Here is a 26,418-nt window from a genome sequence, read left to right as displayed (position 1 = left end):
CCAGTTTTGAGTATAAGGCTATAGGGTGCTCACAATATAGAGGAAAGAGACTTCTTTACAAAATGGGGAGATTCATTTATTTTTACCAAGTTGCCTGTAATGTAGGAAAGTGGTATGTTCCTCTGGATCTTTGTTCTCATTTATAGAACAAGATGGCAGATAAGTCTCAGGGTCCCCACCTGCTGTTAAGAAAAGTCTCTGGATCAAAAAATGTAAAATGGAGGCTTGGATATTTGTGACTTATGGGTACAGAGATGTAAAGAACTTATAACAAAACATTGACTGGAAAATAAGACCAAGTACTTCCTTTATACAAACTGCTTCCTGCTAGGGTAAACGGTATACTTTCACAACACTATTGCTGCATAGTATTCTGGCTAGGTCATTTCACTTTGTGTATGCTTTGCATTTGGTGCAAAGGAAGGAAGGAAAGAAGGGAAGGAGGGAGGGAAAAAAATAGGGAGAGAGTGAGAAAGAAAGAGAAAGAAGGAAAGAAAGAAAGGGAAGGAAGGAAGGAAGGAAGGAAGGAAGGAAGGAAGGAAGGAAGGAAGGAAGGAAGGAAGGAAGGAAGGAAGGAAGGAAGGAAAGAAGGAAAGAAGGAAGGAAGGAAGGGCAACAGAGAAGTGTCCTTTGCCTTCCTACTTTAGCACACAAGAGGAGTTGAAACAAAGACTGTGGCTGTCAGAATACTGCTCTTGATTTTGTGTAGTGATGGGATAAAGAGCCTAATGTTATTCACAGTGGAAGAAAGTCGTTTTTGTGTTAATAATTAGTATTAATAATTAGTAGAGAGAGCATGGTTTGCAGAGCCAAATTGTCTGAATTTGAATTTTAAAAGCTACCACTTACTGTGTCTTTTGGGAAGTTTTCTAAGTCCCAATATTCTTACTTGTAACATGGAAATTACAGTTATATCCAGCCCACAGGTTCTTATAAGATACAAATGAGTTAAGGATGTGAAGGTGTGGCTCAAGTGGTAGAGAGCCAGCCTTGAGCAGAAAAGCCAAGCAAAACCACAAGGCCCTGAGTTCAAGCCCTAATACTGGCACATTCCCCCCTCCCCTCCCCGCCCCCCCCCCCCCCCGCACACACACACATAGATACACAATGTACTTGAGTTAATAGTTTGAGGACTCTTACCAGGGTCAAGCTCAAGGTGAGAGCTCAAGAAATAGTTATTATTATTTTATAAAAAACAAGCCCTGAAATCTCTGTTACCTATCTGATGGGTTTTATTAAGTAAAAAGAATGCCACAGTTCAATCCAGCTTGAGCACCCTGCCCCAACTACTATACATTAAAATTTTGTGCAAGTGACTATATCTGAAATAATATAGGAACTTCTTGGGAGGTCTTTCATAAATCCAGTTTTACTTGTCAGAAGTATAAAATATGAATGTGATATATTATAGCTTTGTTCATGGTATGAAAGTCATTAGCTAGAAGTTTTGAGTAGAAAAATAGTACTTAAATCTACTTTGTGCTTAGAAGTGAAGTGATAGACTTATATTTTAAAGTGTCAATAATATAAAGCTTATACTGATTTGTTCCTAAATATACATACTCATCTATCCAATGGCATAATTTTACTTCATTTGTAGTACTTTGTCAGTTATAGCAGAAGAATTTACATAATAATGTTAAACTTAGTGAAAGAAAAAATTTCATAGCATAGATATAAATAAAAATGCTGCTTCACTTCTCTTTTGAATTTGATAAGAAATGAGTTAATCTCGTTTGCTTGCTTTGTTTAAGTAATAAAAAACCTGAAGTGAAAAAATGCCTCAAAATAATTCAATTTTCAAATCATAAGAACTGTACAGTAGTTTTCCTACTCCAAGAGTGTATCATGGGGTTTTGTACAATCTAACAGTGTTGTTTATTACTTAATTGTGCCAGAGCTTACCCTCTTTGAATCCAATTCTTATAATATTGATCATCTAAAATTACATGGGTAATATTTCTCATATTTCTCCCTCTTATTGTACTTATTTGTAATTTCTACAAGTAGTTGATTACTTGATCGACAATCTTGATAAAGGTAAATAAATGGAGTGTGCATATTCAATAAAAATTTCAGTGTCAGCTTAGTTGCTGGTCTTGGTAAAGGAACAGAATATCAGCTAACATCAAAGATCAAGAAAAGGGGTAAGGAAAATAACATCAGAGAATGAGAGAGCTTCAGTGTTGCACCATTTATAAAACGTGGCCTCTTAGAACATTCAAGGATAAATCCTAAGGTTGCCAATAGTGTTTCAGCAGGTAGAAAGATCAGTAGATAGGACAGAGAAGGGTCCCCTGGGTAGTCCCTGTTGACTTTAGTTGTAAGTTTCATAGTGTGTTTAATTGTATAGTATTAAAATGAAGCATCAGCACAGTCTTCCCCTTGTTCCTAGATTTGCAAGTAGTGAGTTTCCATTCATTAGAAACTGTTCTCATTATGTGACATCTGCTAATATCTACTGAGTTAAAAAAAATCACATTAGCTGAATATATTGTCTTCAGTTTTCAGGTGAATATTTAGAGATACATGCACATAATCCTAGCCTTCAGAGAACTGCGGTAGGAAGATCATGATCACAGGTCCTAAGTTTGCTGTGCTACATAGTGAAGTTGAGGACAGTCAGTACTACTTAGAGAAAACCTACCCCAATTAAACACATCAGTGAAATTTAAAAAAAGAAAAGAAAAAGAAATCAGGAAGAAGCATAGCCTTAGGGTTAAGAGCTTAGATACTAGACCACATTGTCTAGCTTTAATTCAAAATCATTTCCTTATTAGCTTTGTGGCAAATTATCAAAACACTTGATATTTGATTTGTCAAAATTAGAAAAGATGATGGCAGTGGTGCCTGCTTTGTGTAGAGTAGTCCCATTACATGGTTTACTATTTGTAAAGTACCACAAGAGCTAGAAGAGGCACTGTATAAATGCTGAGAATAAAATGTGTCCTTCTTGCTGCCTTGCAGTCTCTACACTGGCATTTCTCATTCTAGGAACTCAGAGGTCTCCTCTGGTTGTTTCTTCATGTTCTTCTTTCTCTGTAGTTTAGGATCCTAGTGTCATCTTGGTGAGGTTGGGGCAACATGAAAAAGACAGGAGACCTCAATGCTTTCATTCTCTACTTTGGGTGCACATTTGATTGGATTTGATTTTAACAGCAGTGTTGTTTAGAAATAGCAAACCATATTCTGTGAATGGTAGTTCTTACTGGCTTCCTGTTCTGATTTTCAAGGGTCCAGTGGATTTGTACAAGCAGGTACAGTGGGGCAAACTGCCTTTGCTAGGCAGAGAAGTATGCTTTAATTCTGTGAAATTTGACAACTCTGGTTAGTGCTGGGTTGGTGGCCTGGTTTTTGCCACTTACCTACTGTGTGGCCTTGAACAAGCTTCTGTTCTCAATAGAGATTTCTTCCTTTCATATTTCTTCTCAGTCTTTCTAGGCTTTCATGGTCCTTCTGTGCACATGGCGTGAGTATCTGACTCAGGATCTGCCAATTAAGCAAGCATCCCTTCATTTTTTGCCTTTGAGAGTGCAAACTCAGATGACTGTCCTCCTTTACTTTCTGCTGTCCTTAGGAATTTATAGTTTATTTAAAATCCCTCTCTGGCTATGTTAGTATTACATTCATGAAGATGCAATTGTAATTCTGTGTTCACATCTACTCTTATTATCCAGGAGCCATTTTTTAAGTTTATGTAGACATTCTTAATTATATTTCTATTATTAATATAATAATGTCTTGTGTAAGAGTAAATTTAATGCTTTCTTTATTCCTTATTTTTATTAATATAATGTGAGGGCCTATCCTCTGATTACTTGTTAAATATCACGTATTATTATTTTAGAACAATAACATTTGATAAGACAGTAAAATTTAGGAAAATGATGTTTCTGATCACAGGTAGCCTTTTTTCTCTCTCTCAAAGTATAACTTTTCAGTTCTTAATTTTATGTCTTTTATTTATTTATTTATTTTTTTGGGTCCGGTCATGGGGCCTGAACTCTGGGCCTGGGCGCTGTCCCTCAGCTCTCTTCAGCTCAAGGCTAGAGCTCTACCACTTGAGCCACAGCGCAACTTCTGGCTTTTTTCTTTTTGCTTATGTGGTGCTGAGGAATCGAATCCAGGGCCTCAGGCATGCAAGGCAAGTGCTCTACCACTGAGGCACCTTCCCAGCCCCTTAATTTTGTGTCTTAATGAGTTAGAACTGGGCGGAGTCAGGGGCATGCACGTGGATTACAGGCATGAGGGCAATGAAGTAGGTATTTTCAGAGTATTGAATGTGAGGCTATCTTTCATATTACTTTACAAAAAAGGGAGTTTGGTTGGCAGTAGCTATCTCTGATGGGGTAATTTTTGTCTTTTTCATTTTATTATTTTTAAGTAGTATACAAATAAGTTACCATTTAACAAAGCAGTTTATGAATACAATATATCTTGATCAATACTGACATTTGATGATATAGAAGAGAAATTTAAACCAGCAGGGCATTTGATTCTCTAACAATGACTAGTGTTCATATGAATTGTGTGTTGACTTGTTTTCATTTTTATGCTTGAGTACTATTTTTATTTTATTTTAACCCTGGGATTCAAAATTTTCAGCAGACTGTGGTTATAAGTTAATATGGTTTGGAAAACAAATTAGTGCTTTTAAAATGTATCTCTCATTATTATATTTATTTCCATTCTTCACTTGTATTTTCTCAGAAACAATTACAACTAGATTTTTTTCTTTTGCCCAGATCTAGGATGTTTTTTTCATCTAGTGACCTTACAAGGATATTACCCTCTGTATCAATTATTTATCTGTATCAATGATTTATTTCCACTGTGTATATCTACTTTCCCTCTTTTCTTCGGTGGCAGCAATTTCCTTCCATGGCAGCAATACTATTCTTCATTGTCAGCATCCAGGTGTTGCTCCTTTTTTCACCTATATTTTAGTGTGTGTGTGTGTGTGTGTGTGTGTGTGTGTGAGAGAGAGAGAGAGAGAGAGAGAGAGAGAGAGGGAGAGAGAGAGAGAGAGAGAGAGAGAGAGAGGAGAGAGAGAGTGTCCTGGGTTTTAACTCCGGGCCAGGGCCCTGTCCCCAAGCTGTTTTACTCAAGACTAACACTCTACCACTTGAGCTACTACTCCACATCAGGCTTTTGGCAGTTAATTGGGGATAAGAATCTCACAGACTTTCCTGGCTGGGCTGGCTTTGAACCATGATCCTCAGATCTCAGCCTTCCAAGTAGCTAGGATTACAGTTGTGAGCTACTGGTACCCAGCTGAAAACCATTTTTGAATGCTGCAGGAAGTCATCTTTAGAGTACTACTGTTCTTTGCAACTTGAGCATGCTTTTGTAATTCCATATTCAGTACTTCTTAGAAAACTCATCTGTTATCTATATTCCTAATAGTCTAAAGCTCTAACTAGACTTACTGAGAGAGAGAATGAATGGATTGACCTTGGCCTTGCTCTCAGTCTTCTTGTTCTATAGTAAATATCCTCTTTTAGATCTCAAATCATGTGGCTGGTTGATGTTTGTAGGCTCTGACCATTTCTAATGGATGAGAAAAATTTGATTTAAAGCCATTTTCTCTAGTGTCTCGTTCTCTTTTGATTTTTCTATATAGTTATGAAGAACTCTAGTAGCTAGTGTGCAGTATTTTACAAGATTATTTTAGCCCTCAATCTGCTTTTCTTCAACTGAAATTTTCAGGGTGCAGTACCTCCCTTCTTCCCAATATTTTTAAGAAAAAAAGCATATAATCAAGGGTAGGGGGCCCCTTCTGCCTCAGAAAATATGTATCACCATTAATAATAGCACTGCCTGGGATTTGACTGATAGGGATTTTTTCCTTTTCATTTCTGTACAAAATATTGAGAGGGTCAAGAAAGGGAGACACAGAGGGAAAGACTTTTCCTACTTCCTACAGGCTTATGGCTTGATTCTCATCACTTCTCACCAAAAAATAAAAAATAAATATATAAAAATATTCTTTTCCTGATGTTAGGAATTCTTCCCTGATCCTAAAAACAGGTTTTGGTAGTACCATACAGCTTTGTTTATCAATCCTCTTGGCGATACTTTAGAAAGAGCTTATCCCAGGGACTGGCCTGCAAGTTATCCGGAACTCCACAGATAAAGTACTCTTCATGTTGCAAGATGCTGGCAAATTTTGCTTCCTGCTGATACTTTGTGGAAATAAACTCTGCCTTGTAAATATTCATCCCAAGTTGTTATTCAATGACGGAGGCATCAGAGCTCCTGTAATAGAATCCAAGTCTTTGGAAAACTGGGTCTTTTTAGTGGGGAAATAAAATGTAGATGTTTAAGCAATGCTAAAAATTCCAATGACTTCTATAAAATTTTATTATCCATAAAACCTGCCTGATCGCTGCCTGCTAACCGTAGTCAGAGCTGAAACAGCTGTTATATATCATTTAATAAAGGAGTTGCAAATCTAGTTGCCTCCAGGCATCCAGGTAAGTAAGACAAATGCATGACGTTTAGTACAAGAAGGAAAGGAAAGGACTAGGGGAAAAGTAGAAATGACTTGTGCTACCAATCCTTTGAGACTCTATTATAGTTTTCCCTTAGACAGACTGAACTAAGGAATAGTATCAGATTTGAATAGAATTAGGAGATTCTATAGTATTAATCAGAATCAACAACCCAATTTGCACCACCCAATGCAAAATAAAATAGGATATTGCTTGTTCCAAAATCATCAAGAATTTCAAAATGGGAGACAACAAAACATTAAATGAGTCAGCGCATAAGACATATATGCTCATGTAATCATGACCTTGTAGCTCTCACTTCGGATCTAGAACTTGAACACCAAAGAAATAAACCCACAGACACTCACCCACAACCACCAGGAGATAGGGATTATTAAAGTTGTCTTATTGATTTTATTTTGTTGTGTTTAAGTAGTTGTACATAGGAGTTGCCGTTCAATAGAGCAGTTTATAAGCGCAATGCATCTTGACCCATGTCACCTGTTCACCATCCTCACCCATCCCTTCCAACCCACGCCTTCCCTCATTTTTCTTAATTTTGTAGGATATATGTAGAATTTTGACTGCGTTCTTCCCCCCTCTTCTCTTCATTTTTCTACCTCCCTCCCATTGACACCGTCCCTCCCATTTCAAGTATCCCTTTCCTGGTGTTTATTTTGTTGAACTGTGATTTTTGCCTTTCTAAGGACTTACACTGAGTTCTTCCCTGAATCTACTGCATTTCAGTTACTACATCTGCATATATATGAATACCACTCAATGTATTTCCTTACATATTTATAGTATAATTCTAGCTACCATGTATCAGAGAGTTTCTCTGGGCCTGACTAACTTCACTTAACATAATTCTTAATAGATCCTTTCATGTCTTTACAAATGATTCAATATCATGCTTTCTCATGGATGAATACAATTCCTTTGTGCACATATACCACAGTTTCTTGATCCATTCATCCATTAAGGGGATCTGGGCTGATTCCTTGGCTATGGTGAACAGTTTTGTAGTAAACATGGTTGTGCTGGTGACATTAATATATTCCAGTTTGTAATCATTCAGACAAATGCCAAATAGAATTGCTGGGTCATAGGGTAGTTCCATGTTTCGTTTTTTGGCGTAACTTCCATACTGCTTTCCAGAGTGGTTGGACAAGTTTACACTCCCACTTATGTGTGAGGCTTCAGAGTCTTTGCTTTTTTACATTGTTTGGGAGTTTTGTTGAAACACTCTTGTTTCTATTTCTCCTGTCAAATTCTCAAATTCAGGTATTATGTATACTTAGTCCAGTGTTTTCCACCTTTAAGTTAAAAGTTCTCTAAAGTTAATTGTGACTTGAATTCTAGAATGTTGAGTAGCTGCACCCAAGAACAGACCTTTGTGTCAAAATCTAAATGTGCTTGTATATACTGTAGAGGTGTCCACATGGCTTCCTTTTTCCTGAGTATAACTGTTACTGCCTTTAGGTGGTTCTGTATATAATTTGGAACATCTAATAAAATCACCATTCATTGATTCACTGTTACCTCAGTGAAACTCTGTGTGTGTGTGTGTGTGTGTGTGTGTGTCTGTGTGTGTGTGTGTGTGTGTATTGGTACTGAGGCTTGAATTTAGGGCCTGACTAGTATCTCTTAGCTTTTCCCCTCAAGGCTAGTGTTTTACCATTTGAGCCACAGCTCTACTTCTGGCATTTTGGTGATTATTTGGAGATAAGAGTTTCTAGGATTGGTCTGTCTGGGCTGGCTTCAAACTTCTATCCTCAGATCCCAGCCTCTTCAGTAGCTAGGATTATACACATGATCCACCAGCACCCCACTTCTTAAAGGGCCTGCAAGCACTTTCTTCTGGTTCTACATGGGCTAAGGAATTTCTCCTGTGTTTATCTATGATTTATAAACCAAGTCCCACTGACAGCATAATCTCAGGAATTTTTACATGGCTTGAAAGCATCTTCTTCTGGTCCTAAATGTGCTAGATCCTTTCTTCTGGGTTCACCTATGATTTATAATCCAAGTCCCACTGGCAGCAAAACCTCAGGAATGTTTTTTAGTGACACCCAGCCAGTTTTAATCTGTTCATATTTTTTAAAAGTACAAGAATGTAAACTAGTAACTGAGCACTAGGGTAAAATACTTCCCAGTAATAAAATATATACATAAACCTATATCCTTTATATTTCAAAATATTTAAAACATTTCAGTTCTCTGAAATAAAAAAATACTTAAAACACTTACCTCATTAAAAGACTGAGTCTACCAAGGAGACCTACATTTTAGAATGGCATAAGATTGGTTTTCTATAGCTAATAATTTGACATTCCTTATAGTTGCATGAGTCTCCATAGCAACAGCCATTAAAATTTTTGAAAAAAACAATTTTATCAAATTTTAAAATATTGAAGCTTATAATTTTCAAACAAACAACAAACTTCAGTTAAGTCACTAATACTAATAACTCTAAAACATTCATATTGCTTCATGAGTGATTGAGAAGAGAAAGTTTACATGTTAGATAAAGAAAAGAACAAAAGGGAAAATTCAGAAACTTGTTGAAAAAATGTCTAATATTTATATTTTAAATATATGCCAAAAGCCATACATGCAAACAAGTATGTGTGCCCAGCTACTTGTCAAGTATAATTCTGGTTTAAGGAGAGGATACCTTCAATGAGCTTTCTCCCTCAAAATAATATTTCAGAATATGCTGTGAAAACTATAAGCTGAATCTCTTAATTTTTTTTAACCTTCTACAGGTGGAGATTTTCATTTTATGTCTATATATTTTCCTACGCAGTCCGGTTCCTGAAAAAGGTAGGATCTGTCAAATTATTTTATATTATTTTTACATATTTATAAAATATATTCCATTTCTATATGAAGTATATTATAAGCAATCAAAACAAGTTTCCTGAGAATCATTTGTGTATTTGTATTTGATTTATAGACAATCTTTTGCAGTTACTGCTTTATGATAAATTGTTTTTAGGCATATGCTAGAAATACTTTGGAAAATTTTTCCATGTAAGGTGTTGCTAAGTCCTATATCCATTGTAGCTGCTTCTTTACTACTTCCACACAGGAACTGTATATAGTCCCACTAGCATTATGGGAGAAGTTAGTTTCCTTATCACACAACTTACAAACACCAGTTGCTATGATATGGGTAGTAACATTGTCTCTTAACCAGTAGAAATGACAGAGCAATACCACATGCTATTGGACAATTCAGTTCCTTTCGTAATTATGTCTTATTTCTTCCCACTATGCATTCCTGCATGAATGAGACTCCTTCAATTCTGAAAGGAATTGGTTATGACTCTCATAGTCTTCCTCCTGTGATTCAGTGCTTGCTTGTACTTTTAATGTTAGGCTGCTTAAACTCAAGATTCAGGAAGACGTTTGCTCTCATAGTTATGCACATATCATTACAATGTTAATCTTGTATAAAATCAAATATTATCTTTAAAAGTATTTACTAGAAATAACCTCCAATATCAATATTATCTTTGTTACAAAAACATTTCTAAAATAGAGCATGTGCAAAGTAGCATGCCTCACTCATTAATCTTATAAATATTGACATAAACATTTCAAATGTTTTTATTTTTAAAGTCTTTATTCATCAGATGTTATCTGCCTATGGTAATTTCTCTTATTAATAGTAGTTGTTTCTCATTATTGTAGCTTCCTAGAGGAAATACGCTTTTTACTTATGTGTGTTCCTTTGGTAACTATGTATTTATTTCACTTAATAAGAGCACATGGCCTAGAGGCCAATTTAATGGATTTCTATAAACAAACTTCACACTTAAGTATGAAGAAACATTCAGCCCAGGTAAATAAGCATAGTAGAAATTGCTTAGTTTAGAAGCCTCGTGCTCTCATTTGCAAACTTGCTTATCCAGGGGCAAAAGAAGAATGGCTGTGAGACATTTGTGTTTCCATCTTTACTACCTCAGAAGAGGACAAAGGAAATCATTTTGGATAGCATGCTTTTTGGGGAAAACTTTTGCTTTATGAAAATATGGACTTGCTAACTAAGGTCAAGGCTTAGAGTCTAGGCCTGGTTCTGGTGAGAAGAGGAAGAGGGTGAGACCCAGGAACACGGATTTACCTTTTCTTCCACATTTGCTGGATATGCTTTCCTGGAGGTCTCACCCAGAAAGGGTGGCTGTCATTCAGCAGAACAGGAATCATGTCCACACAGCTCTAGCTAATTCTGTCCCTAAACTAACAAAAAGGTTTAACAATAACTTTTGTCTACCAATCCTCAGTGGACCATAAAGGCACCACCAAGAGGGCTTGTCAGTGGAAAACTTTGCCTCGGAATTGTTTACCCTTAAACTGTATCAGTTTGATACTTGTTTCTTTTCAATTGCTCTGATTATAACAAAAGGACAAAGTGTGAACCAGTACAACAGCAGTACTCACAAGACAGTATGTTGGAAATGAACTTTACAACTAGGAGAGGAGGATTTGGGGGAGGTGAGGGAAAGTGGAAGAAAAACCAAAGGAAAAGGTAACAATGTTTGACAAGAAATGCATTCATTACCTTACATAAGTAACTAACCCCTCTGTACATCACCTTGACAACAAAATTAAATTTAAACAAAACAAATACTTAGGAAAGCATTAAAAAGTAAGACGTTGTCCCAATTGAATTCATCTGCATTAAGAGATTCTTTTTTAAAATTTTATTTTATTGTAAAGATGTTGTACAGATGGGTTACAGTTACATGAATAAGGTGATGAGTCCATTTCTTGAGGAGCATTGTTACATTGTTATCCCCTCCTTTGTTTTTCTCCTACTATCTCTTTCCTCCTCCATTCCCCGCCTCCAAAAAGTTGTAAAGTTTGTTTCCAACATAGTGTGTTGTGAGTATCACTGTTGCAATGGGTCCTCCTGTGTCCTTGTTTCAAAGTTTTGTTATTCCCCTTCCCCTCCCCAAATTAGATAATTGTATGTACAGGATGCAGGATACCAAAATTAAGTACAGTGACAACGGGGGATATAACCTGGGGGGAAGAACATACAAAAGAAACAACAACAACAACAAAAACCCATGTAGTACATTAAAAACAACAACTGTCTAAAATACATTCAGTTGAGTTTAGTCACTTTATGAGATAGAAACGTGTACATGGAAACCATGTGACTGAAATAAATATATACCAGGAAAGAACTTCATAAGCCAGTATGGACAACCATCCCATGTCATACTGAGGAAATCAAGAGAGGGTAGGTGGTGTGCTGAAGGCCAACTGGCAACCTTAAGAGATGCTAATTAAGCACATAACACTGAGGCTTATACCAGTGCTTTCTCCCATTTGCCAGCCTACTCTTTCCTTATAAGGATTTCCAAATAGCTTCCTTTTTTGTTATCTAATCCAGTCATTACAGCAATTTAACTTACCTTAAATTTTTACATTATAATTTCTTTTGATATTTTTATTTTTTAATTTAATTTTTATTGTAAAGGTAATGTACAAAGGGGTTACAGTTGCATAGGTAAAGTAATGAATACATTTCTTTTTGAACAGTGTTACCCCCTCCCTCATTTCCTCCCACACTCTCCTCCCCAATCTCCACTCCCCCAAATTGTTTATTCATGCCAACTTCATTTCCAACATAGTATCTGACGAGTACAATATTTTTTTATGAGTTACTTGATTTATCTTTGTAAATATATTGCCACAGGAAGGCAAATGTAGATAGATGTATAATGTTTTTCTTATAATCTTCATGTTAGGCCAATTTATTTCCAAACTTTTTTTTGCTGTCTATAAGCTTTCTTTTTAAAATATTTTTTATTGTAAAGATACTGTACAAAGGGGTTATGGTTACATGAGTAAGGAACGGAGTACATTTCCTATTGAGCATTATTACCCTCTCCTTTGTTTTTCCCCTACCATCCCTTCCCTCCCCAACTCCCCAGTTCCTCTCCCCCTGCCCCAAAGTTGTAGAGTTCATTTTCAAAATAGTATCTTGTATATCTCATTATTACAGTGGGTCAACCTGAATCCTGGTTTCAGCATTTTGTTTTTTCCCTTCCCTTCCCCAAATTAGAAAAATGCATATACAAGATGCAGGGCACTGGAATCAAATACAGTGAAAACAGGGGTTATACCATGGGGGAATAATATACAAAAGAAACAAAAAAATCACATAGTACATTATAAGTACATTAAAAATGACAGCAACAAAGATAAAACCTCTTATGCCCCTATTGTTGGGTTCATTTTGCTTAGCATCAGGTTATATAGTCATATGTACATAGCTTTTGACCATATGGTCAATTTTTATGTTATAATCTATTTTTCACAATGCATTTATACCATTTACAAGATGACCCATTGCAACAATGATACTCACAAAACACTGTGTTGGAAATGAACTTTACAACTTGGGGTGAGGAGAAGTGGGAGAGGTGAGGAAGGGTAGGGATAGTAGGAGAAAAACAAAGGAGGGGGTAATAATACCCCACAAGAAATGTACTCATTACCTTACTCATGTAACTGTAACTCCTATGTACAGCATCTTTACAATAAAATAAAATTTAGAAAAATAAATAAAAATTAAAAACTACTCTAGATGTACTTAAACCCAATTTCTGTATTAGAGGCCCAACAGGTAACAGAAATCATAAGAGGTATTTTAAGAGTTACTATCATGTAACAAGTCATTACCCAGAACAAATCACAGTCTATGTAAAGCAAGACAGTGGAACTGTCCACTGCTATCATTATGCCATCAGATAAAGAGCCTGCACCTACAAGTGAATCAAGGCACTACTTCTGTTTGAGAAAGTCCACCTATAAGCCAGTGTGTGTGGATATGATTAACTTACACTTTGGTATAAGTTCCTTTGTCATTGTGGATCAGTGACAACCATTTCCGGGCGAGTTGTTACATTAGCTCCATGCTCAGGTGTTAGGAGGTGGTAATGGCAAAAAGACACTACCATTCTGATGTCCAAAGGATGGCAGGGAGAGATTGGAGTTGTCAGAAAGCTGGAAAGAAGAGTTGTGGAGTGTAGTAGGACTGCTGAAGAGAGAATGCCAACCACCTGGTCCCCCTTGGCGCACTTCAAGGCTGGTCCTGGAAATGTGGGGAAAGTACAGGCTGGAACTAGCTGCTGCTTAAGGGTCAAAGGGCATTCTTAGGGGGAGGGGTTGCAGGAACTGGAAGCCAAGCAGAAAGGAACAAGTCCTGCCTCCCTCTGGCAGCCTTTTTGTTTCCCTTTAGTGCTTCTGCGAGGCCACAGGTGGCAAGCTACATGTGGAGCTAGCAGAATTGTGGTTTAAAGAGCTACAGCTCTGAGACTACGGCCCACATCCCAGTGAGCAGTCCACCTTCTCTGTACTTCTGTCTTCTATGATGTGCTTGATAACCTACTGTGATCTCTTCATCATCTTTTAAAAAATGTGCTGACTGACACCCATTTTGTCAACTTTGTGACTAACCACTGGTGAAAATCCGAAGTTCAAAAGAACCTTTGCAGACTGAGCCCTCTGTCCACAACCTGCGCCTCCCACATTGCTCTTAAGCCCAGGCCCTATCACTCATGGTGTATATGGCATGCTCTTCCAAGGCCACCAAAAACAGCCACAGTATATTCCTTGGTTTCATTCCCCCCCCCCCCCATTGGTTAGCTTGGAATCTTTCTGAAATAGAAACAGGACTGCCTTTGTTTTTCCTATTTGAAGGTGAATAAATGAAATCTTTATACAGCCCTTAGAATGTAGATTCACTCTAAATTTTGTTCTCTGTGGCATTTTTAAAAAAAATCTTGAAACGCCTTCGACTATGTCTCTTATTCAAGAGGGCTTAAATTTTACTCTTACCTATAAAAATGGCCCATCAACTATTTCTGCAAGAAGCACACTTGACAGAATGCTAACATTGGGGAAGCACCCTGAAGCTCAACTATCCCAAACTTCTCATTTCGGGAAAGATAAAGAAGGGTGAACTCACATGCTGAAAACAAAAATAAAAGCTTGTCTGTAGACTCACTAGATCAGTTTATTTAAAAAAAAAAAAAACAACTTTGAATGACGAGGAAGAGAATCTACAAAATTAAGAAGAATGAGAGAAGGGATGGTAGTTTCAGGATCTGTGAGAACGTTGAAAGGGGTGACATGGATCAAGATGTATTGCATTCATAAACTGCTTTGTTAAATGGCAACGCCTTTGTACAACTACTTAAAATAATAAAAAAGAAAAGAAAACAAGTTTCAGCAAGCTAACACAGTAAGTATTTGTTGCTTTTTAATAGAAAGTTTTCCTTATTAAGAATTATGTTACAGGGGCTGGGAAGGTGGCTCAGTGGTAGAGCGCTTGCCTTGCATGCATGAGGCCCTGGGTTCGATTCCTCAGCACCACATAAGCAAAAAGAAAAAAGCCGAAAGTGGCACTGTGGCTCAAGTGGTAGAGCGCTAGCCTTGAGCTGAAGAGCTGAGGGACAGTGCCCAAGCCCAGAGCTCAGGCCCCACGACCAAAAAAAAAAAAAAAAGAATTATGTTACATTAGTGTAAGGAGAACATCTAGATAGAAGTCAGGCTTGACTTTTCAGTCTTGACTTTGCAAATTATTCTGCATTGTATTTACATTCAGGTACAAATATGCTTTGTTCTCTGAAATTTTATTGTCCTTGCTCATTTTTCTTGTAAATGGAAAATGATTCTTGTCCTGAATTCTCAGCTTGTGTGTATAGAACTTTGGAATTTGGACTTTGGAAACACAAGGTATTACACTATTACTTATTGAAAGGAAGGCCTGCTTAAAAGTGTGGCTACCTACGTCTATTCCTGCTGCCACCTCCTAGACAGTAACACTCTTGTTGTAATCATACCTTGATGCTTCCTAATAAGTAAACATACATTGGGGGGGGGGGGGAATTACCTAGATTAACATTAGGAATTATGCTGCTTCTTACTGCATTTTCCTTTCCCCTGCAACCCTGCCTCTGCCCTCTGCCCTCTTATGTACTTTTTAATTCCCTTTATTCCTTTCACTTAATTTTTTCTTTATTTCTTTGTGGCTAGAATTCCACCAAAGGAGAGCATTTGGAGGCCACTGAGAAACTCAGCATCACGTGACATATTGATAGTCCTGGGGAAGGAGTCAAAAGACCTGGGTTTGAGATCTCATTTTGTCATCACCAGGTTCATGAGTAACCCATTCTCTTAATCTCTCTCTGAGATTTAATTATGCTGCCTCTAAAAACCAGTCATGTGGACTAATGTACACTAGTGTTCACTATAATTTTAAACAGGAGGAAATAAAAAAGATTGACTTCCACTTAAATGGCAACAAGATGCAAAAGTCTGTTCTAAAACGATCTAGGTCTTCTTGCTGCCTAGTGTTTTTCCCTGAAAGTTTCCTGTTACATGATTATATTACTCACCTGCCTGGAAACAACCCCACCAGAGACTTTCTAGGGAGCTTTTGTAGTCTCCTGTATGAGTCTGGTAAGAGCCAAACTCTTCCTTTTCTAGTGGTGTTTGTTTGTTGTGAGCTAAGTTTTCCACAGGTATCCCAGGCTGGCCTTGATCTTGTGGTCCTCCTTTCTCAGTCTGCTTGGTGAGAAATCACAGGTCTGTGCCCACATACCTGACTCAAGTTCTACTTGTGTAAAAGATGTGCATAGTCTGTGTTAGGAAATCAACATTCTTAATTCTCTATAGGAATTTAAAATGGGTTTTTCTCATGGTTTTGATGATGTGGAGGCACTGTTGGTTTGGTGAACAGTGTTGGTGAAAGTTTAAATCCCAGCTAGTAATAAGAGTCATAGTCATAGTAATGATAGGCTCACTATGCTGAGCATTCACTGTGAACTGGGCAGTATGTCTACAACTTTGCATTCATCTCTCCTGTGGACTAATTTTAAGTCCTCATTCTTCCAGATGAAGAAATCAGGGACCACACAGGCTTAATAATCTGCACAAGGTCACATAACTAACTAGTCAGTCAGAGGGCTGAGACACGACCAAGTATTTATTTTTTAAAACAAAGGTAGGCTTGTGGCCTACTTGTCACCAGCCTTCATTACTAACCATACTGAGCTGATCAGAATTGAAGGTATAGTTTTTGATAAGCAAAAACTAAGGCTGCCAAAATTTTCATTTTGCAGTTCTAGGGTTTATACCTGGAACTCACTTTTGTTAGCCAAGCAGTCTACCACTGGGCTATATCCCTAGCCTCAAAATAACTAAGTTTCTTATAACTTATTTATATTGGCTAGAGTAAAACAGTGATTATATTCAGAAGGCCCAAATGAAGTGTCTATTTGCTTTATCTGCCTCTAACTGAAAGCATAGCATTCATTAGGTTGAGAGACTCTAGTTGCTCTGTGCTTTTGTTAAAATTTTTCATTATCTTGAAATAGTTGTACAAAGGAGTTGCCATTAAACAAAGCAGTTTATAAATACAATGCATTCAGCTCAGTGTTACCCCCTTCAACATTCTCACTCCCCTTCAACCCACAAGTCCCTAACTTTTCTTAATTTTGTGGCATAGACAATAAATTTTCTTTTTTGGGGGGGGGGGGTGGAGATCAGGTCATGGATCCTGAACTCTGGGCCTGGGTGCTGTCCCTCAGCTCTTCAGCTCAAGGCTAGCGCTCTACCACTTGAGCCACAGCGCCACTTCCGGCTTTTTTTTTGCTTATGTGGTGCTGGGGAATGGAACCCAGGGCCTCAGGCATGCAAGGCAAGCACTGAACCGCTGAGCCACCTTCCCAGCCCTGGACAATGAATTTGTACTGCAGCTCCTCCTGCTTCCCCACGGCACTCATCTAACCTGCTCCCCTTGGCCCCATCTTGACACGCTTGCACATCTCCTGATTTCTACTTCATTGGTCTCTGACCTAATCTTTCCCAAAAGAGCTCTCCACAGGGTTTATTATATTTCAGCTAATTCATCTTGTATTATACATCAGTTAATTCATCCATAACCACTTGCATACCACCAAATGTGTTCACTTATACCTTTTTAGGCACATTCCAGCTAACAAAAAATGAAGAAACCATGTAACCTTTGCTTCTCTGGGTCTGGCTTGCTTATTTAATATCATTTTTTCCATTTTTTTGCTTTTCCTTACAAATGGTACAATATCACCATTTCTAATGGATGAGAACATTTCCATTGTGTATATATGCCACATTTTCTTGATCCACTTGTCCATTGAGGAGTGTCTGTGCTGAGTCCATGGTGAAGGGTGTTGCAATGAACATGGTTGTGCTGGTGGACTTACTGTAACCTTGTTTGTGTTCTGTTAGATAAATACCCAGGAGGGGGATTGCTGGGTCACATGGTAGTTTTATGTTTAGATTTTTTTTTTTTGGTCGGTCATGGGGCTTGAACTCTGGGCTTGGGCCCTGTCCCTTAGCTCTTCAGCTCAAGGCGAGTGCTCTACCGCTTGAGCCACATTACCACTTCCAATTTTCTAGTGGTTTATTGGAGATACGAGTCTAATGGACTTTCCTGCCTGGGCTGGCTTTGAACCGTGATCCTCAGATCTCAGCCTCCTGAGTAGCTAGGATTACAGGTGTGAGCCACCAACGCCTGGCTTATGTTCAGATTTTTGAGGAACCTCCATACTGCAATTTGTAGTGTTTGAATAAGCTTACATTCCCACCCACAGTGTAGTAGAGTTCCTTTTGTGTGGCATCTCTGCCATCATCTATTTGTTTACTTGATAATGGTCATCCTAACTGGGTCAGGTAGAATCTTAATATTATTTTGATTTGCATTTTCTTTATGGCTAGAGATGCTGGGCATTTTCTTCATGTGTCTATTGGTCATTCTATCATCTTAAATAGTTATACAAAGGAATTACCATTCAATAGGTCAATTTGTAATATGTCTTGATAGGTGTCACTTCTTTATCATTCTCCCCCGTTCTCCCAACATGACCCATCCCCTCAAATTTCTTAATTTCACAGGTATGCATTAAACATTATGGAAGCATAAGTTTGCATTACATCAGAATTCATCTTCTAATTTTCAGACTGTATAGAAATTTTATCTTACATATGCTGATGTTAAGCAAGCATAATTTTATTCTCTCTTCTATGATATGTATTTAACTTCTATGCTGTGATTAGCAAACCCTTAATAGGCTCTTCACAGTAAGAAGCTGGTTGGGAAAGCTTAGTGTGTTGAGAAATGTATTTTAGATGAAATTATTCATGGCTTGGGATAAATTAGAATTTTCTCAGATGATAAAGGGATCTCATCAGCAGTGAGGTAATGGCTCATATCTTCTCATTTAATGAGATGCAATGCTTTGACTTTGGTTGTCTGTAATTTTCTCTAAAGAGCATGGAGAAGCCTTTTTTCTATGTCATTTCTGTATTGTACCTAGCTGTGTTTGGAGAAAATAACATTTCATTGATGGCTTTCTCCAGGCAAGGAGACAGAAAGACTAGAGTTCATGACACTGGAATGGATTTTCTTTTGTGGAGTGAGTTTTGCTTGGGGTACTTTATTCTCAAGTAGAAATATTAACTGATGCCTTATTGTATGGTACTTCTGCTTCTGTAATTATTACAAAGGTTTCTGGTTTGGTGCTATAACACACTGAATCTTCTCTTTTCAGCCCATTAATAACTAACAGACTTTGTAGAAACTCCATTTTTAAAATGGACTTAGATTTCAGAGGCTACCAAAATAACACTCATTTAAATATGTTCATTATCAGTACCCTGAAGGTGTAGACTTTTTTCTCAGGAGTTTTGAGCAGAGCTTGATTATGAGAAACATTGCTCCTCATTAATATGCTGTGACAAATCTGGTTTCCAGGCCTCCCTGGCTGCTGCCTGAGAGCTGGATTGCATTAGTATTCATGCTCTGTTTCTCCAGGCAGGAGAAAACTGGAAGCTCACCAGAGAGTTCAGGTAATGAGAGATGAAGTATTGATCCACGTATCAAAATCTGTACCTGCACATTCATTCTGCATTAGCAGAATCATCACCAGGAACCTCTCTGACACCTGGAAAACTATCATAATAAATTCAGCAGCAATGCATTGTTTTTATTCAAGTATGTTTTGGTAAAGTCTGAGAGCTAATGGCTTTTACATATAGCAACCACCTTAATAAAATGCTTGCCCCGACAACAATGATGAAGTGAACCATTTTTTTTCTTAAAATAACAATAGCTTAAAAATACATGTCAAGGGAAGTAAAAGCTTTGGGTGAGGGGAAGTGAGGAGACAGTCTACTTCTACTTTTGACACTGGAGCTCTTTTTGGCTATGGTGAAACCTGGATTTGTCTAGTGTGGGATGGGGCCAGAGAATTAGAACATGCCTTGATGCAGAGCAGAGCAATGGACAGATCAGCTCATGCTCCAATGATAACTCCAGGTGTGGCTCCAGAGAACTTCAAGTTCCAGATTATCTGCTATAGGCCTTGCTGTCCCCTGGAAGGCAGGACAGAGGTTTGTTTGTGGTTTTTTTGTTTGTTTCCTTTCTCCTTTATGGACAGAGATAAGAATAGGCCTAGCTAGCTGGGGCCATTACTGTCATTGTGTAGGATTTATTAAGCAAAAGGGTGGTGATAGCAGTAATCTCAGAATGACTATTCCACAGTAGAGTAGATGGTTATTTTGTGCTCAAGGAATTTAGTTAGGCTTCCAGTATGATATTATCAATGGAAAGGATAAAATAACTTTCTTCAGGCAAAATAAATTAGTATCACTAGAGGTTAACTGGAAGAAGAGCAGAGCTTAAGAGATCCTGAGACCAGGTAGTGCTAACTTGCTGTTTCAGGGGGCCATGCATAAATGTGTGTGTGTGTGTGTGTGTGTGTGTGTGTGTGTGTGTGTGTGTGTGTGTGTGTGTATCCACATGCACTTGGATGTCACATCCCTCTGCCCTTAGGGTTTGTGAACTTTGACTTTTACCTTATTGGAGTGTAACTTCAATAAAAAATGAACTAAGGAGTGGGTTCTAATAACCCTACAGCCAAACAGGCTCTGTTGCTGGATAGAAGTAGGGCACAAGCATTTGAGAACCAAAAGCTGTGATTTAAAAGGCACTGCCTTCATTCACGGCTGTTTCCAAACATTTCTAGTCATTGCTGACGAGAGCTGCTGACCTCATTCATTTGTTCATCCTTCCTTCCTTTCAGTAATAGTTGAACACCTCTCCGAAGGGTTATCCTCAGTACCTTGGATGAAGCATCCAGGCACGGTGAGCCTCTGGCCTTGTAGGCTAATTATCTTTTCCTTTGGTGCCACCAAGCACAGAGAGATTGAATCCAACAGAGCGAACAGTTATGAAGCATCTAGGTACAATGCATAGTGGCAGGTACAGGAGAAGGCATGGCTCCTGCCTTCAAGGATCTTACAGCCAGCAGAGTTTATGTTTGTCTAAAAGTACTTAGGAAAATGAAGCTGTGGCATGGATGTTGCTTTAAGGAGACTGCACTTGATAGCAAGATAGCAGTTGGCTCTTCGCATGACACTATTGTAAAGACACTGTATTTGTGTGTGTGTGTGTGTGTGTGTAAAGTACCCCCCTTTCTTTACTACCCCTTCCCTGTGTTTTCTGTGCTCCATCTCCTTTCTCCTCTACATATCCAAAACGGTGGATGAGTAAAGCTGAGAACTAAGGATGACAGTGGGGAATCATTCCAGTTCTTTGTCTTATCTCTTGGGTCCCATTTGTGTGTGAATTGCTGTGAAATTGCCTCCTAACCCCTGGGCAACATAGCCTTCCCACCAGCCCTTGGCATTCCTGTTCCTTACATGAGTCGCATGCTTGCCCAGCCCCTGGTTCTCCCACAATCTCATTTCACCCTTCTTTGCACTAATATTCTTTTAAAACTTCAGGATCAGTAGATGATACACACTAGAAATATAGTTCTATTTTAGATATTTATTTTGATTAGACTGGTATTAATCCATGTAGCTGATTTATTCTGTCCTGGCTTCCCAAGAAAATGAACTGACAAAAGTACTCAGATTTTTTTTTCTTGTGGGCATTAGTATTTCAAACAAGGACAAAGATAGGACAAAACTGTCTTCCTTCCCTTCTACCAGTGCTGTCGACTGGGCCTCCTTCCATCCTAAGCAGGCTAGGTCCCTGGCTCCCCCTGGCCTTACCGTGGCAGCATCATTTATATAAAATGACCTTCCTTGTCTCTACCCAAAGCCTCCAGTCCAACTTCCTTGCAGACCCTCTCCAGTGGAAAATCTATCAGTTAAACCCCTCCGAATCTGTACTTTAATGCATAGGCTGTTTGCAGAATAGGAAAGCCCTGAGCTTGGTCTATGAACCATAGGAAGTGTTTAGTGTATAGGAATTACCATAACTACATTCAGGATAATTCAGTAGTAAAGTATTGAGTCATATCTGTGTATCTTCATTCAAATGAACATCCATCCCATTCTCTAAACTGCTCCAGGCAGGGATCCTATCCCACCCACCTCATCTACCTGTCATGCTTGGTACCTGCCAATGATTAAATAGTGATATAGTTCATGAAAATTTGAGGTATCAGATGAATGAATACCATTTGTCATTCTGTGTTAATATTGTTTAAAAGTTTAAGGGAGTCAAGAATCATGTTGCCTAAAACCAGAGATTGGTAATAAGCAAGGAATCATTTCTACAGTGACTTAGATATTAGAGGGCGTGTTGGACCCACTACATAAGCATAGTCTGTTTCCCAGGCAGTATCCTCTTGTGAGTTGTCAGTGTCTCCTTGGTGAGTGTGAGATTTCCTCCAGAGCAAAATCTTGATTAGGAAGTAGAGAGGAACCATACAGAGTTTCTTTATAGAATGCATCATGTATGGTATTCAACATTAGCAGACATTTGACACCAACTCTTCAATATGTATGTGAGGAAGTAAAAACTAGATTTCAATACAGTAGGTGTGTGCATGTGTGTACATTATTGGTATCTGAAGCACAAAATAAATAGATCTTTTGATGTCATATCCAAACACAGACCCTCTGACCCTCACCTTTGTTTTCTTCTGAAGCTGTGGTTGAAGCTATAAAGAAATTGATAAGTAGGACTTTGCTAATTAGAAAATTATCAAGTATGAAAGGTACTTATCAAGCCATAATTATGGACCTGGAGGCATGACTCCAGTGATAGAGCATCAGCCTAGCAAGGATGAAGCCCAATGTTCAGTTTTCACTACTGCCATGCCACAAAAAAAAAATTAGAACAAAAAATTGAACAAGTGAACAAAATAAATTAAAAAAATGAACAAAATAAATTCAAGTTTAAAAAGAAAATGACTGAATGCTGTATGATACAACTGAGTTTGATCAGAGAGAGAGAGAGTGTGTGTGTGTGTGTGTCAGGAGGTGTAGGGTGGGTTTTGACAAATTATTTACTGCTTAGATGCCTTTGTTAACAGGTTTCTTTGATCTCAGAGAATGCATGCCCTTTTATGTAGAGCTAGAAGTAATGATAGATGTTGTGTTGGCACTGAAAACTGGGATGTAATACGGATCACTACACAAACGTATAAAAACACACAATTCTGATCTTCTATGTATTACTTTCTATTTTTCCTCTATCTCTCCCTCTTCCTTCTTTCCTTCCTTCCTCCTTTCTTTTTCTTTCCTCCCTCCATCTTTCTGCCACTCTCTTTCGTTCCTTTTCTTTTGGTGGTACTGATGATATTACTCAGGGTCTTGTATGAGTTAGGCACTATACCACTGAGCTATATCCCCAACATCTTTTTTTTTTTGAGTCAAGGTCACAATGTGCTCCCAGTGTAGCCCAGGCTGGCTTCCAATTCAATGAACCTCCTACCTTACTATCCCAAATGCCGGGATTATAAGTTTGTACTATCACCCTGGTCAAAAACTCACAGTTCAGATTGTTCTTTAGAAGGAGAGTGTGGAAAATTTTAAAAATGCCCCTCTGTATGGTATGTTCACAATAAAAAAAGAAATCGAGCCAAAAAAATTAAATGTAATTTTTTATTCTCATTAATTATGATGATATTTATTCATTAAGTAGCTATCTGTGGTATGGAATCTGCCTTTAAAGGTGTTTGAGGAAATATGACATAAAAGTTATATTAGGCATTATATTGGAAATGCCAGTTCCATTTTTAGGCTTCCTTTTGTCATATATTTGAACTTTTTACAAATGCTCACACAGAAGGTATTGAAAACTGAACATGGTGGGCATTTGCATGAAATCCCAACTATACAGGAGACTAAGTTAAATGATCACATATTTGAGGCCAGCTGTAACTACATAGCAAAACTTCACTTCCAAGAAACAACAAAAAAGAAAACCAAAGCCAGGCTCCAGTGCCTCATGCCTATAATCCTATCTATTTGGGAAGCTGAGATCTGAAGTTTACAGTTTGAAGCCAGCCAGGGCAGGAAAGTCCATGAGACTCTTATCTCCAATTAAAGACCACAAAGGCTAGAACTGGAGCTGTGGTTAAAGTGGTAGAGTGCTAGTCTTGAGCACAAAAGCCCAGAGACAGCTCCTAGACCTTAAGTTCAAGCCCTAGGACACACACACGCACACACACACACACACACACACACACACACACACACACACACACACCACAAACTAGAAGTTTTATCTTCATATATTCAGTAAAGAATGGATTCCCTCTAATTATAGAGATATTGCCATTGTGAGGAAATGCACTAATTATGCACTAATAAATGCACTAATTATGGTCATATGTATTTAAAATCTGGTTTGCCTGCTAAGAAAAACAGTATTTTTTACTAACAGACATCTCCAGTGAATGCAATCTAGCTCAAACATTCAACCACAGATGAGGACTTTAGATTAGTAGTAGTGTCCATGTGGTTATTTTGAACATGTCACTGTCATGCTGCAGTGTATTTGGGGAATTCTGTTGTCTCATTGTGTGCCCATAGCATTTTTCTAAAGAAGTGATATTCTATTCTTTTAGTTTACATCATCCTTTAAAAATGCAATGCATCCTGTCAGTTACCAAGTTCAGAGGAAAATTATTCATCATTCTTGTTCTTCAATTTGAACATGTTTCACAATCATGATAGCTGGGCTATCATTTTATCTTCTGATTCAGTAGATTGGAGGAGGCCTGAGAACTAGCATTCCTATAAGCCCCAACATCTTGGTGATGTGACTCAAGCTTCACTTGGAGAAACTGCTGTGTTCTAGTGTGATGCTCAGAAAAGGCCTACCATATCCATTCATTTTGTATGGCTGCTATCATAAATTGATTTTGTGGCACTGTTACAGTTTGAAATCCAGGCCTCTCACTCTAGCTCAACTTTTTTCCTCCAGGCTGATGCTGTACCAATTGAGCCATATCTGAATTTTTAACATTCTGCTAGTTAATTGGAGATAAAAGCCTCTCAGATTTGTCTGCCTGGGCTGGCTTTGATTCTTAATCCTCACATCTCAGCCTCCTGAGTACCTAGGATTATAGGTGTGAGCCCCTGGCACACAGAAAACTTTGTTTTTTTCTGTTCTAGAACTATGATTTCAGTTTCTGTGGAATAAGACCAAGAAATTCCAGGGCTATCTCCTTCATGAGGTTATGAGGGAGAATTTATTTCCTTGTCTTTTTCGCTACCACTGGCAGCCTCTACTCCTTGGTTTATGGCCCTGCTTCTATCTTCCATCTACTGACACATCTTCAGAGTTTATCAGTACAACCTCTACTTGTGTCATTCTATCACCTTCTTTTTTATAGTCAAATTGCCCTCTAGTTCCTTCTTATAAATGAGTTAGTTTCTTTCTTTTTATTTATTTTTTATTGTGAAAATACTGTACAGAGGGGTTACAATTAACATGGGCAAAGTAATGAGTACATTTCTTTTTCTTTCTTTATTTTTTTTTTTGGGGGGGGGGGTCCGGTCGAGGGGTCTGAACTCTGGGCCTGGGCCCTGTCCCTCAGCTCTTCAGCTCAAGGCTAGCGCTCTACCAATTCACAGCACCACTTCCGGCTTTTTTCTTTTTGCTTATGTGGTGCTGAGGAATCGAACCCAGGGCCTCAGGCATGCAAGGCAAGCACTCTGAGCCACCTTCCCAGCCCATGAGTACATTTCTTATCAAGTATTGTTGCCTCCTCCTTTGTTTCCCCTTCCCATCCCTTCCCATCCCCCCACCAGACTCTCCCCACCTCACGCCAAAGTTGTAAAGTTCATTTTTCAACATAACGTCTTGTACATCTCATTAGTTTCTTTATCTGAAGATCCTGCAAAAGTCTGTAAAAGTCTTTGCCATATATGCTAACATTTTCACATTCTAAGGTTACCACATGAATATCTTTGAGAAGTGTTATTCAGCCTACTCCACCATAAAAAATCTTGTACTCATCCCTCCTGAGCTCTCAGAAACCCTTCCCTAGAACATGCAGAAGGGAGTAACACTCCTTAGTTAGTTTTCTCCTATGAAACTGGAAAGCATTTGCAGGTATTAACATACCTGTGTTTACAATAAGTGATCATGTTACTTATTACCTTGAAACCCACAGAAAAAGGATTATTCAAGGCTCATTTTACTGAAAACAGAAATAACACAAAAGATTTCCTAGTAAAAGTTCACATATTTCTTATGCTGAAAAGTTTATGGGCCAATAAAAAAAATATGACTGCTCACAGAATACATGGTACTTGGTAGCACATGCTAAGTGCTAGAATGGTACAAATAAACATGTAGGAATACAGATGGAGGGAGAGTGTGTCCAGAGCTATGAGATGTGTGAGGGAAAGATGTGGCATTGAGGATGAACAATGAAGGCAATACCAGCAGATGCTGACGGTCAAAATTAGAGGAAGGAAAGAATGGTACTAGGAAAAAAATAGCAAGTGGTAAGACTGGAACTTGGGGAAGTCTGGAGAGAAGGCACTAAGTATGATGATAATGAAAAGCAAGTAGGATGATGGGCAGAGTGGATGACTGCCATGT

The 26,418-nt window shown here is 38.2% G+C and overlaps 1 protein-coding gene across 1 annotated transcript in view; it reads left to right on the top strand.

The window, feature by feature from the left end:
- Window positions 1-26,418, top strand: part of Cers6 (ceramide synthase 6) — a 280,429-nt gene that overhangs the window by 141,247 nt on the left and 112,764 nt on the right. Inside the window, exon 4 of the mRNA XM_042694134.1 lies at window positions 9,263-9,320. Within this exon, the coding sequence (XP_042550068.1) occupies window positions 9,263-9,320 (58 nt within the window). The remainder of the gene's footprint in view (window positions 1-9,262; window positions 9,321-26,418) is intronic.

Source organism: Dipodomys spectabilis, unplaced genomic scaffold (assembly GCF_019054845.1).
Source record: "Dipodomys spectabilis isolate Male_0828 unplaced genomic scaffold, ASM1905484v1 ptg000174l, whole genome shotgun sequence".
Classification (NCBI taxonomy): Eukaryota; Metazoa; Chordata; class Mammalia; order Rodentia; family Heteromyidae; genus Dipodomys; species Dipodomys spectabilis.
This window is presented reverse-complemented; position numbering and strand designations above follow the sequence as displayed.